This window comes from Arachis ipaensis, chromosome B10 (genome assembly GCF_059453495.1).
Source record: "Arachis ipaensis isolate K30076 ecotype BB chromosome B10, ASM5945349v1, whole genome shotgun sequence".
NCBI classification, from domain to species: Eukaryota; Viridiplantae; Streptophyta; class Magnoliopsida; order Fabales; family Fabaceae; genus Arachis; species Arachis ipaensis.
In genome coordinates, this window is record NC_142435.1 from 927,436 (window position 1) to 940,037 (window position 12,602).

General features: G+C 27.4%; 1 protein-coding gene and 2 pseudogenes across 1 annotated transcript; all 3 read left to right on the top strand.

Moving 5' to 3' along the window:
* The first annotated feature begins 1,152 nt into the window (after nt 1-1,152).
* Nucleotides 1,153-1,635, top strand: LOC148578913 (endochitinase pseudogene; annotated as a pseudogene).
* A 1,149-nt stretch (nt 1,636-2,784) lies between these two features.
* LOC148578914 (endochitinase pseudogene) lies at nt 2,785-3,255 on the top strand (annotated as a pseudogene).
* Nucleotides 3,256-5,423: 2,168 nt separating this feature from the next.
* On the top strand, nt 5,424-8,870 carry LOC148578915 (endochitinase 3-like). Its single transcript, XM_088502738.1, has 3 exons — nt 5,424-5,949; nt 7,267-7,423; nt 8,354-8,870. Exons 1-3 carry the CDS (start codon nt 5,475-5,477, stop codon nt 8,748-8,750), a joined length of 1,029 nt encoding a protein of 342 aa, XP_088358864.1. The 5' UTR covers nt 5,424-5,474; the 3' UTR covers nt 8,751-8,870.
* The last annotated feature ends 3,732 nt before the right edge of the window (nt 8,871-12,602 follow it).

A 12,602-nucleotide genomic window follows, 5' to 3' on the forward strand; every position in this document is an offset into this window, starting at 1 on the left:
TTTTTTGAACCTCTAAATTTTTAAAAATAATTATTTCATAACAATGCAACATTCGCATAATAATAATTTAGAATCTAATCATAATAATTTAAAGTTTCATAATAATAATTATATCAATTACACATTAAACATTCAAAGTTCAAAAGACAATTAAAACAAAGTTAACAACCAACACAAGATTAACATAATAATAATAATTTATAGTGTCATACCAACCAATAACAACAAAATATTAAGTAGCAAATAATTATACGGGTCCAACGGGTCGGGGCCGGGTGACCCGAGGCTTGACCCAAACCTGATTTAATAAATAACCAGGACCATCTATTGAAATCTCGGGGCTGACCAGACCATAACGAAACCGGGCCAAATTAGTCCCGAAGTGATCGGGTCCGGTCCGGATCTTCGGGCCAGACCGGGTCTTGTGCACCCCTAATGACGAGGTTAACATGGTGGAAATTTAAGTGCAGTCGACTTCACATGAAGTTGATAGTTGAGAGTCGTTAGATGAAATTTTCATCTAACGATTTTCAATTATCAACTTCATGTGAAGTCGACTGCATGTGAGTTTTCACCGATTAACATATCATCAAATTTTTAAAATAAAAATGTTATGAAATAAATTTTCGAAAAATACCTCAAACATTTTATTTATAATTATTAAATGTTGAAGTACTTCGTTAAAAAGACATTTCAAAAGATAATATTTAAATTAAGTAAATTACTAAAAATGATAGAGTATATAATTTTTCTTCGATTGTCACATTAAAAATAGTAGTTGCTTTTGTAATTATTAATATTATTATTATTATCATCATCATCATAAAAACAAATATTACACATTTATAATAACAATTTTAATACTTTAATCTAATAATTATATTAGTACCTTAAAAAATAAAAAATAAAAAAGACAACATAACCGACATGACCATGTTATACTAGTAAATTATAATATCAACAATGGTGGAAGCAGCCCAAGTTGAGAATAAACAACTAACAACAATAGAAAATAAAGATTAAAAAAATCAATTAATGGTATCCTAACGTATAGCGCACTTATAAATACCTTCATTATTACCTTAATCATATTGACTCATCACTCAAAACATTAGTCGTCTTCTTCTTTTTCTTCTTCCTTACTCTCAAAAAATGTTAAACGCCAAATTGCCTTATTTACTTTCTCTAATAACCTTATTATTGTTGTTGCTTGGTGGCAAGGCAGAACAATGTGGTAGACAAGCAGGTGGAGCATTGTGCCCTAACAATTATTGTTGTAGTCAATTTGGTTGGTGTGGTGAGACAGATGATTATTGTTTACCAAGTAAAGGTTGTCAAAGCCAATGTAGAGGTCCACCAACACCTTCACCACCACGACCACCATCACCGGCGCCACCCGGTGGTGGCGATGTTGCAAACGTCATTAGTTCCTCTATATTTGATGAAATGCTTAAGTACCGTAACGATCCACGGTGTCATGCCAATGGATTCTATACCTATAATGCTTTCATTACGGCCGCTCGATCTTTCAACGGCTTTGGCACTACCGGCGACGATGCCACTCGCAAAAAGGAGGTTGCGGCTTTCTTGGCTCAAACTTCCCATGAAACTACAGGTTACACACTGTCAGTGTAAAATAATTTTTATTTGATATTTAATAATTTTATGGTAAAAACTCAGGTGCAGTCGACTTCACGTGAAGTTAATAGTTGAGAGTCGTTAGATGATTTGACTGATTTGACTAAATTTTCATTTAACAGCTCTCAACTATCAACTTCACGTGAAGTCGACTGCACCTGAATTTTCACCTAATCTTATATATTACTATAAGTGTGGTTAAGAAGACGACGGCAAATTTTCGCTAGCCTTTATTTTTTTGAGTGAACATATGAAATTATTATTATTATTATTATTATTATTATTATTATTATTATTATACATGTAAATGTTTTAAATAATTAGGAGGATGGGCAAGTGCTCCTGATGGACCATATGCTTGGGGGATATTGCTTTCTACAAGAAAATACCCAATCAGATTACTGTAGCCCCTCTGCACAATGGCCATGTGCTCCTGGTAAAAAATATTATGGCAGAGGACCAATCCAAATCTCCTAGTAAGTTTTCTACTATAGCATGCATGAATTTACCCATTAATCTTGTCTAAAACAAGTAATTTGTTTAACAATTTTTTTACAACAGGCAACAACACATAATAAAGTATTATCCTATTACGTAAAGTATGATTAATTACATAGATTAAATGATGTTATTGAATCTTATTATTATGTTACATGTTTACAATAAAACTATTTATACATAGATCTCTTTAACACTTTATATATAGTCTTCTTGGCTCTTTTTATATTTTTTGTCATTTGTTTATATTCACTTGAGATGAGATTCTATCATACATTTTTTGAACAATAGACATTATTTATCTGACCGTTTATCCATCTCAGCATCATTATTTTTGTCACATTTAATTTATATTCATGCTTACCTTTTATGGCTCAATGTACACTCTATTTCATATAACATAACCGGTCTAACAATTTTACGATAAAATTTATCTTTAAATTTTATGATATTTTTTTGTCACATATAAAATTGAATATATATCTATCTATCTATCTATTATATATAGAGAGATATTAAATTAAATTATATAAAATTATGCAAATAATTTATTTAATATATATAGATGTGTAATATGATATTGTATGTCAATGTGTGACATGTTAATATGATAATGTGATGTTACTAACCTTTATTAAAATCTTACAGCAACTACAATTATGGACCAGCTGGTAGAGCTATTGGCGTAGATCTTCTTAACAATCCTGATTTAGTGGCCACAGATCCAGTAATTTCATTTAAAACTGCCATATGGTTTTGGATGACACCACAAGGAAACAAGCCATCAAGTCATGATGTTATCACCGGAAGATGGACGCCGTCCGATGCTGACAGGGCGGCCGGTCGAGTCCCCGGATATGGTGTGATCACAAACATAATCAATGGTGGGCTTGAATGTGGGCATGGGCCGGATGCTCGGGTCGAAGATCGGATCGGATTCTTTAGGAGATATTGCCAATTGTTGGGAGTGAGCCCTGGGGATAATTTAGATTGCAACAACCAAAGGTCGTTTAATTTAGGCATCCAAATTGCTAACTCGTGATAATTGCAAGCGCCACTACAAGAAATAAACGGTTTAGCCACGGAAATAAAATTGTTAATGTTCTATAATATAATGATTTTACCACCTATATAATTGCATTAGTGAAGTTATTACTACTTTTTACTGGTGTGGTTGACTTATTAATTAAGAAAAGATTATTACGAGTGTTGTGGATTGGAATTAGGGTTGTTATTGAGTTTGTCATGTAATTTTATTTTCATGTTTGTTGCTTAGCTTGTTAAGGCGTGTATGATGTGTGATTTTCTATATGAAATAAATGGTTGTATCTTTTATGTTTTTCCATTTGAGAGTCATATTTTTATGGTATTTAATTGTTTAAAAAAAAATTGCTCCTATTTTATAAGAAATCATGATGTAAACAAGTGTTATGATTACCGTAAAATCACCTTTTTTTTTTAAAAAAACTTTTAAGTGATTTGTAATATTAAAAAAATTACTAATAAAGAGAAAATTAAAGCTTTTGATTTATCGATATTTCTACTAAATTTTAATAATATGGTGCTTTATTAGTTAATACTACTTTTTTTTAGAAAATTTTAAAATTTGTTTGACACCCTAAAGAAGTGCAGAGATGTAAATCAAAATGTGACAATCGTATGATTCAAGATGAAACAGAAATTAAACAATACAATCATTTAATCAAGACTTTTAATGATGAACAACAGTCTAATTTTAATTATGAATTGCGACCTCCGTTTAGATCATTTATAAGTTTAAACTGTGATGGCCAATGGCAAAATAAATTATAATAGAAAGATTTATTTATTTTTAATCTTAGTTATTTAGTTAATAAGATCTAATGGCTTAGATCGACGATCCCTTAGTTTTTCTTAATTGATGAAAATTGACCCTAATTTTGGCCTTTTATTTCAACCATAATTAGATTTAGTTTAGTAAACTTTTTACTTTTTAAAAAGGGTAGTATTTATATTTAGTAAATTAAATTAAAAATGACTTTTAATAAATACAAATAATAACAATTACGTTTAGTAAAATAACTTTTAAAATTTAAAAATATTATAAAAAATATAGTATTAAATTTAAAAATTAGTTAATATACGAGGTTATATTAGTTTTTTAAAATTTGAAAAGTATAAGCCAATTTTAAAAAGTTTTACTTTAATTATTTTCAAAAGTATTACGATCTTTTAAAAATTACAAATATAAGTACATTATCTTTTTTATTTATCAAACACAAAATAAAAAACTTGTACTTATAAACACCTCTTTAAAAAATTTTACTAGAATTCAATAAACAACAGTGATTAACACCTTGAAACGCATACTGTCAATTAACTTTCTATGCCATTCTCATTATTGCTCATCACCCATCAGGCCACATAAAAATACTTTTTGTCGAAAATTCTTTTTAATGGTACATAACTAATACATATAGAATAGGAATGTTTAAGATTCGACATCTAAAATTTGATCTGTATGCGAAGTATAATTTTGTCGGGTTTAAATTTGTTATTTTTATTTGGTATTATTTTTGGATTAGATTATTCGATTCGGTCCGAAATTATTTTTTTATAATAAAAAAATATATTTTAAAATACAACTAGTAATATCATATTATAGTTTTTATATTTTAATTAATATTTTTTATAAATATAATATAATATTTGTTAAATATAATTTTTAAAAATAAAATTATATTATTTTAATATATAAAATTTATAAATTTGTATAAATTAATTTTACATCAAATCTAATCCAATTTATTTTGTATCACTTTTGAATTGGGGTCAAAATAAATTCGACAATCTTTTAGAGTCGTGTCTAAATCTACTTAAACCTGATCTGATCTTGTCGATGAACATTTCTAGACTATAATACCTAAAGGTCAATAAAAATTATTTTTAATATAAAACAACCATTGAAATATGTATGTTGATTGTTGAGTCTTTTTTCACAACTAGTTACTATAAAAATGTATTTTTTTAAAATAATTAAATATATTTAATAGTGATAATTGAAAACAAATTAATGATTCAAAAGATACTCTTTTTGTCTGCATTATTACATTAATAATATTTTACAAAATTAACAAATTCAGATACAAACAAACATCAAGTGAAAAAGCAGCCACTCCCCCTTGTTTTTTTCCAAGTGTTGGAAGCAGCCCATGTTCATAAAATTAAACAAATAATATCATCCTATGATAACTCACCTATAAATACTTCATAACCCTAATGAAACTAACACATCACAAATACACCACCACACACATATTTGTATCAAATTAAACCATCTTCACACTACTCTCATAAAAATGAGTTACACCAAAATTATTCTTAATCTTATGCTAAGCCTATTAATATTAACATTATTTTTGTTACATGGTGGCACAGCTGAACAATGTGGTAGCCAAGGTGGTGGTGCATTGTGCCCTAATAACTTGTGTTGTAGCCGGTGGGGTTGGTGTGGTACCGGTGATGATTATTGTTTAGTGGGCAATGGTTGTCAAAGCCAATGCAAAGATTCTCCGACACCGACACCAACACCGCCGACGCCGACGCCGTCACCACCTAGTGGTGGTGACATTTCGAACTATATTAGTTCCTCTATGTTTGATCAAATGCTTAAATACCGAAATGATCCAAGGTGTCATGCTAATGGATTCTATACCTATGATGCTTTTATTAATGCTGCTAGATCTTTTAATGGATTTGGTACTACCGGTGATGATGCCACCAAAAAGAGGGAGATTGCTGCTTTCTTTGGTCAAACTTCTCATGAAACCACAGGTATTATTATTAGGTTTAATTAGTTGGTTGGTTCTATAGTTTCGTGAAATTTTCAATTAGGTCTTTATATTTTTTTTTTAATTGGGTTTCTGTACTCATTTTTTTTTCAATTAAGTTCTTCTTGGTAGTAATTGACTTAAGTTTATAGGAATTCAACTAAAAAAAATTGGTATAGGGACCTAAATAAAAGGAAAAAAAAGTGTAGGAACCTAGTTAAAAAGAAATTGGTGCAAGGACTCAATTAAAAGGAAAAAAAAGTATAAGGACCTAATTAAAAATTTTACGAAACTATAAGGATCAACAGAGTAATTAAACCTTCTTATTATTATTATTATTATTATTATTATTATTATTATTAAAATGGTTTTATTTTAACATTTAAAACAATCATCTGATCTTAAGTGTATAACAAATATTAATTACTAAATTTGTCGTGAAATTATTTTTTTAAAAAAATTAAATAAATAAAAAGAGACATATGAATGATTATATCTCTAATAAAATTAACTATTCATATAGAATATATATTAATATACATATTTATACACAATATATGATGATTAATTTAACGATAAATTTTAATATATACGTAATATTTTTGTATTTTAAATCTCACTGTCATAATTTTTTAAATTAGATAAATTTTCTGTTAATAGTAGTCAAGATTCAATAACAGTAAAAAAAGAATATATAATAATTAATTTTTAATATACCCAGTATTTTTCGTGATCTGTTCACAAAATCTTAGTGGAGTTTTATATGTGACTATTACTAAGAAGACGACAAACATCCCCTTCAATAAGCTAATCTACTGCTGCCTCTATGGATTATTTTAGCTTATATTTAAAAAAAAAAATCCTTTAATTATCGAAAAGCTAAGGTGCAAGATATTTATAATCAATGTTACATGTATATTAAAATTAGCTACTAAAAGTAATTATTTGTATAAAATACATGTTAGAATATAAATATATATTGAAAATAAATTAAATTATACATATATTTATATACAAATATATTGGTGGCTGATTTTAATAACTGATTTTAGTGTATAGATAACATTTTTTATTTAAAAAATAGTTAATCTATTAGATGATGTTGCTGTCTTTGATTTAAAAAATAGTAAATCTATTAGATGATGTTATTATCGCATGGATCACGGATGAATCTTAGTTTATTTCAAGATGTCAGGTACATACTGTCATTCAAGCAGTGGTCACAAGGCAATGTTTTGAGCTTTTTAGTTTTTATTATATATATATATTGGTAAACGAAGTGAGCTTTTTTTATTTAAATATAAATTAAAAAAATATATAGGAGGAGCCGGATGGGCAAGTGCACCTGATGGACCATATGCTTGGGGATATTGCTTTCTGGAGGAAGTTAACCATGCCGATTATTGTTCTAATTCCAATGAGTGGCCATGTGCTCCTGGTAAACAATATTATGGAAGAGGACCAATCCAAATCTCTTAGTAAGTTTATTTACTATACTATGCACCGTACCAATTTTATTATTATTATTATTATTATTATTATTTTAAATTTGGACTATCAAGTTAGATATATTATTGTCAAATATACAAAAATAATATTTAATTACTAGTACTTTTTTTTTTTTTCAGTATTCTCTTAGTTTGATATGCTAAGAATTAATTCATCGTAGATTTAAATTCTATTTAAAAAATTAATTAGATGGGTTGAGTTGGGGGAGAGTTATTTTTACGAGTACTAGGTTAGAGTTCGAGTAAAAAAATTTTAAATTCGTAAATAATATACAATAAAATTTTTGAGGTATCTTACTATTTCAAATAGAATTAAAATAAAACTTAAATCCTATCATACTCTACTAAATTCTGTGCTTGTTTGGGCGCCATTATTTTGATTAAAAAATATCTTTTTTAATGAAAAAAGATCTTTTTTTATTTTTTTAGTGTGTTTGGCAAATTTCTAGTAGTAAAAGTAAAAGTACTAGAAAAATTAAAAAAAGATCTTTTTGAAAAGCTGTAATTTACATCTTTTTTTAAAAGATCTTTTTTCCTTAAAAAAAAGATATTTTTCATGTAATAAATAAACAAAAAAGTACTTTTATGTTGTTATACCCAAATATAATTGATAGATAAAAAAATCTTTTTGCATGAGATATCCAAATATAAAATTACTTTTACTTTTTCATAAGATCTTTTAAAAAAAAATAATTCAAAAAAATTTTTTTCTTAGAAGCTCACCCAAATAAGGTCTCTGTCTCCAATCCTTTGTTTAAGATTAGTAACAACTACTATATCATTTTGTCAAATAATTGTATTTAAAAAATAAAAAGGCAAATAACTTATGGTGTTTTACATTGTTAATGTCACATGTTATACATGATGTTACTAATAATCTTTTAAATTAATATCCTACAGCAACTTCAATTATGGGCCAGCAGGTAGAGCTATTGGTGTAGATCTTCTCAACAATCCTGATTTAGTTGCCCAAAATGCAATAATTTCATTCAAGACTGCCATATGGTTTTGGATGACTCCACAAGGGAAAAAGCCATCAAGCCATGATGTTATCACCGGAAGATGGACACCGTCCGATGCTGACAGGGCGGCCGGCCGGGTACCTGGATACGGCGTGATCACCAACATAATTAACGGTGGAGTTGAGTGTGGACATGGGTGGGATGCTAGGGTTGAAGATCGGATTGGATTTTACAAGAGATATTGTGGCATATTTGGAGTTAGCACAGGAGATAACTTAGATTGCTATAACCAAGCATCATTTGGTAATAGTTTGTTAATTAAGCAAGTTGTCTAAGTAATTAACATTATCCGTGCTTTAATTTCAGTGTTTTTTGCAATAAACCCTAGTGTTGTCCATTGGGATTAGGGGTTATTATCGAGATTTTCTAATGTTGTATGTCATCTTTTGTACGAAATAAAGAGTTGTATCTTTTATTTTTGTAGTATTTGAAGAATAAATTTTTATAGTGATCCCTGAAATTTATATAATTATCTAATTTGCTTCTCGATGCCCTTATTTACTATAATAATGATCTCTCATATCAAGTTCATATAATACATTCATTACATAGATTGACCAACAATAAATTTCATTCACACTTTACATAAAATCACTACAAAGAACGCTACTATTAAAAATAGAATTAAAACAACCAAATGAATAATAATTTTTTTCCGGTCCCGCTACGTTACCAACAGCATATCTGCCAACTTCTGCCAACTCTTATTTATAATTTTGTTTTATGAAAGTGTCTTCGTAGATGTGTTTAATAAAAATATTTTTTTATGGTTGTGTTTAATAGAAGTGTCTTCATAGATATATTTTCTGGATGTGTCTCTTTATATATGTATTTAAAATATAATAATTAATTATCGTTGGCAACAAATTGGCAGATAATATGTTGGTACCCTATACTTTTCCTTTTTTTTTACTCTTAACATCATTTTACAACTTCCCAAGTCTCCATCAAACAAAGTTCATTTTCAGTTTACCATTCTGACTATTAGGTTTTAGTTTTCCGCCTTCCTCTTGTTCAATATTCACTCACACAAATAATCCACATCACTTATTTGAAATCAACCAAAAATTAAAAGATGCTTAAAAAACAGGAAAAAACTAACAAATCAACATAGAGAACTAACTTTTTTTGCTTATACTATAATTAGAACAATAATAAAAAATTTTGTTTGAATTCGAATCTGTCCCAGATCATCACAAAATAGGATGAAAGCCACAACCACATCATTTCGGCACTCGCACTGACCTCCCATAAATTTGCCCATTACTCATTAAAAGGGACCGGATAGAACTACCTGCAATAGTACCTCCACCTCCCATCATAGTTTTTCAACATCAACTTACTACAGATGATCAGAATGTTTCAATAACAATAAGAAGAAAAAAAGGAGAAAGAGAAAGAAAAAAATATACAATCTGAAACGTTTGTAAATGATCTAAAATTATATAATTAGGAAAGGATTAAATTAGAACAATCCAACGTGATAAAAGATAGTTACATCAATACTCTGACAGCTAAGTGAATACCAAAAAAAATTTTAGAAATTACTATGGTGTCTGAAACTCGATTTAGAGAACTAATATAGTGAAATTAGAATCTTAAAGACCAAATTGAATAATTACATGAATCTCATATCACTAAAAATTTATACATTATTTGAGAGACAAATGCATATGTTATTTGATTACTACCAAAAAAAAAAAAAATTACACGTTTTTTGTAATAAATTTTATTTAATAAAAAATAAGATTTATTCATTAAAAATGATGAATAAAATCGTTAATATACAAAAGTAGAAATATCTATAAACAACATTTAAGATCTTGAATTTTATCAACCGTAGAGCTCATGCAATCATCCAGAAAAGTCCCAATCTTTTGTCAAGGTCTTCCACTCACATGTTTTTCTAAATTTTAAAGTATGGTAATAAGGCACTTCTTTTTTTTTTTTTTTTTTTAAATCTTGTCAAGCCATACTTTTTTTTCCTTAGTCAATCATCAATCATGAGGGTACGACTTCTTGTTGTATAAGCTAGCTAGGCATGCTCAATTGGAGATTTTATCTTAGCTTCTAGAGGCCAAAATTGTCAGAAATTACATATATTTTTATTGGGTTGATTAAATAATAGGATTTCACATCATATATTATATTGAGTATTCACTTGTACGGTTTTAGATTTACACACGCTATTGCAACAATAAGGCAACAGCAATACTAAAACATATGGCATGACCAAAAAATAAAAAATAAATAAAAGAGAAGCAATGTATTTATCTATCTATCTCGATCTATATATATAAATTAGAAAATGGTCGTTGATTACTTCAACAATTTTGAATGTGTCATATTTTTAGTAAAATTTATTCATTTTTGGTTACGTAGGAAATAAGGAATTGAGAGCTACACAACTTTACTTTCAAGTTTCAACCCTAAGAAAATTCAAAGACTCTGAGTTTCCACTTCCACCCTTAGAACACGGCAAAAGAAACTAGTTACTTTTCCAAATGTTGTAACGGATAAATTCGGATAACAATAAAAAAAAAAAAAGGTAAAAATTCAAGTACACTCGACTTTATGTGAATTTGATAGTTGAGAGCAGTTAGATAAAAATTTAGTCAAATCATTTAACGACTCTCAATTATTAACTTCATGTAAAGTCAACTACACTTAAGTTTTTACCATAAAAAAAACATCTAACAATTCTTTAGCATGAATTTTGATTGTATGGATTTTAGATTTTGAAGTAATAATTTTAAATATGTAATTTTTTTTCTTAGATGATTGATATGATATATGCTAATAAACAAATATTTGATATATACACTAAAAATCAGTTATCAAATAAAAAAATATATATATTTATACGATTTATATATTTTTAATTAAATAATTAAACATTTTATAATAAAATAATTAAATTAGTCATAGACGAATAATATTTTCAATAGTATGATAAAAGATTTTTTTTTTTACCAAAGATAAGAGACTCGAATCTGCAATTTTTTAATTGAGTATGTGAAGATTCTGCCATTTGAACTATAACTCATTAGCATATATAGTATAATAAAAGATTGAGATATCAAAAATATATTTTTATATAAAAAATAAAGATTGAGATAGTTTCTAGTTTGTACCCGCAAACTATGGCACGATTGGCTCAGCACTCATATACAATAAGCATCCATCCAAAAGATTGTGTTTATCCTTTGTTGATATGATCATATCTCATCTTCATCAATTAATTATATTTGGCTTTTACTTCTTCAATGTAAAATGGACTACACCCACCCTCCGCCATATATAATAATTATCAAATAATAAAGATTTTGATATTAAGTTTTTTTCTTTTTTTTTTAATTTTTATTCGTATTATGTTATTTTTATTTTTAAAAAAAATAAAAATTAAATTTTAAATTTTTTATTCACAAAAATTTTGATATTATATCATAATATACTCTCTCGTTTTGTTCACGATTTTTTTTTTCTCTAAATCCAAAGGATGGCTAATTTATCTTCTTAATCAATCTTCCTAGCAAAAGAAATGTTACTTATATCTATTTTTTCATTTGATATTTAGACAAATAATGTTGAAGAGAATTATTAAGAGGTTATATATATCATTTCTCAATTGAAATATATGCATGTTATTTTCTTTTCCTAGGATTAAACATGTCCCACACCCTTATATATAGCTTGTTCCTTTGCCTGAATAGACCGCAAATATATCAATTTATCCAAGTCAATAGTTACTTATTATCAACAGATAAAGTATTAACTAAACTCTTTAATGTTATTTTTGGTGAAATATATATGTCGAATTAATATTACTAGATCCATTATTATTATTATTATTATTATTATTATTATTATTATTATTATTATTATTATTTTGATCGGTTTAACTCTATTTATAGAAGTTTTAATTAAAAGAGGCATTAGTCCTTTAACAGAAAATTTTTCGAAAATGTTTGGTAATCAAAGAAAATCAGCCAAAAACAACTATAACTTGTCTTATTTAGCATTCATTAATTGTTGCGATAATTAATTAATGCTAAATAAGATAAATTCTCGCTGTTTTTTTGTTTATCTAGCATTATCCAAATTTTTTTCCTTATGCCACTTTAACC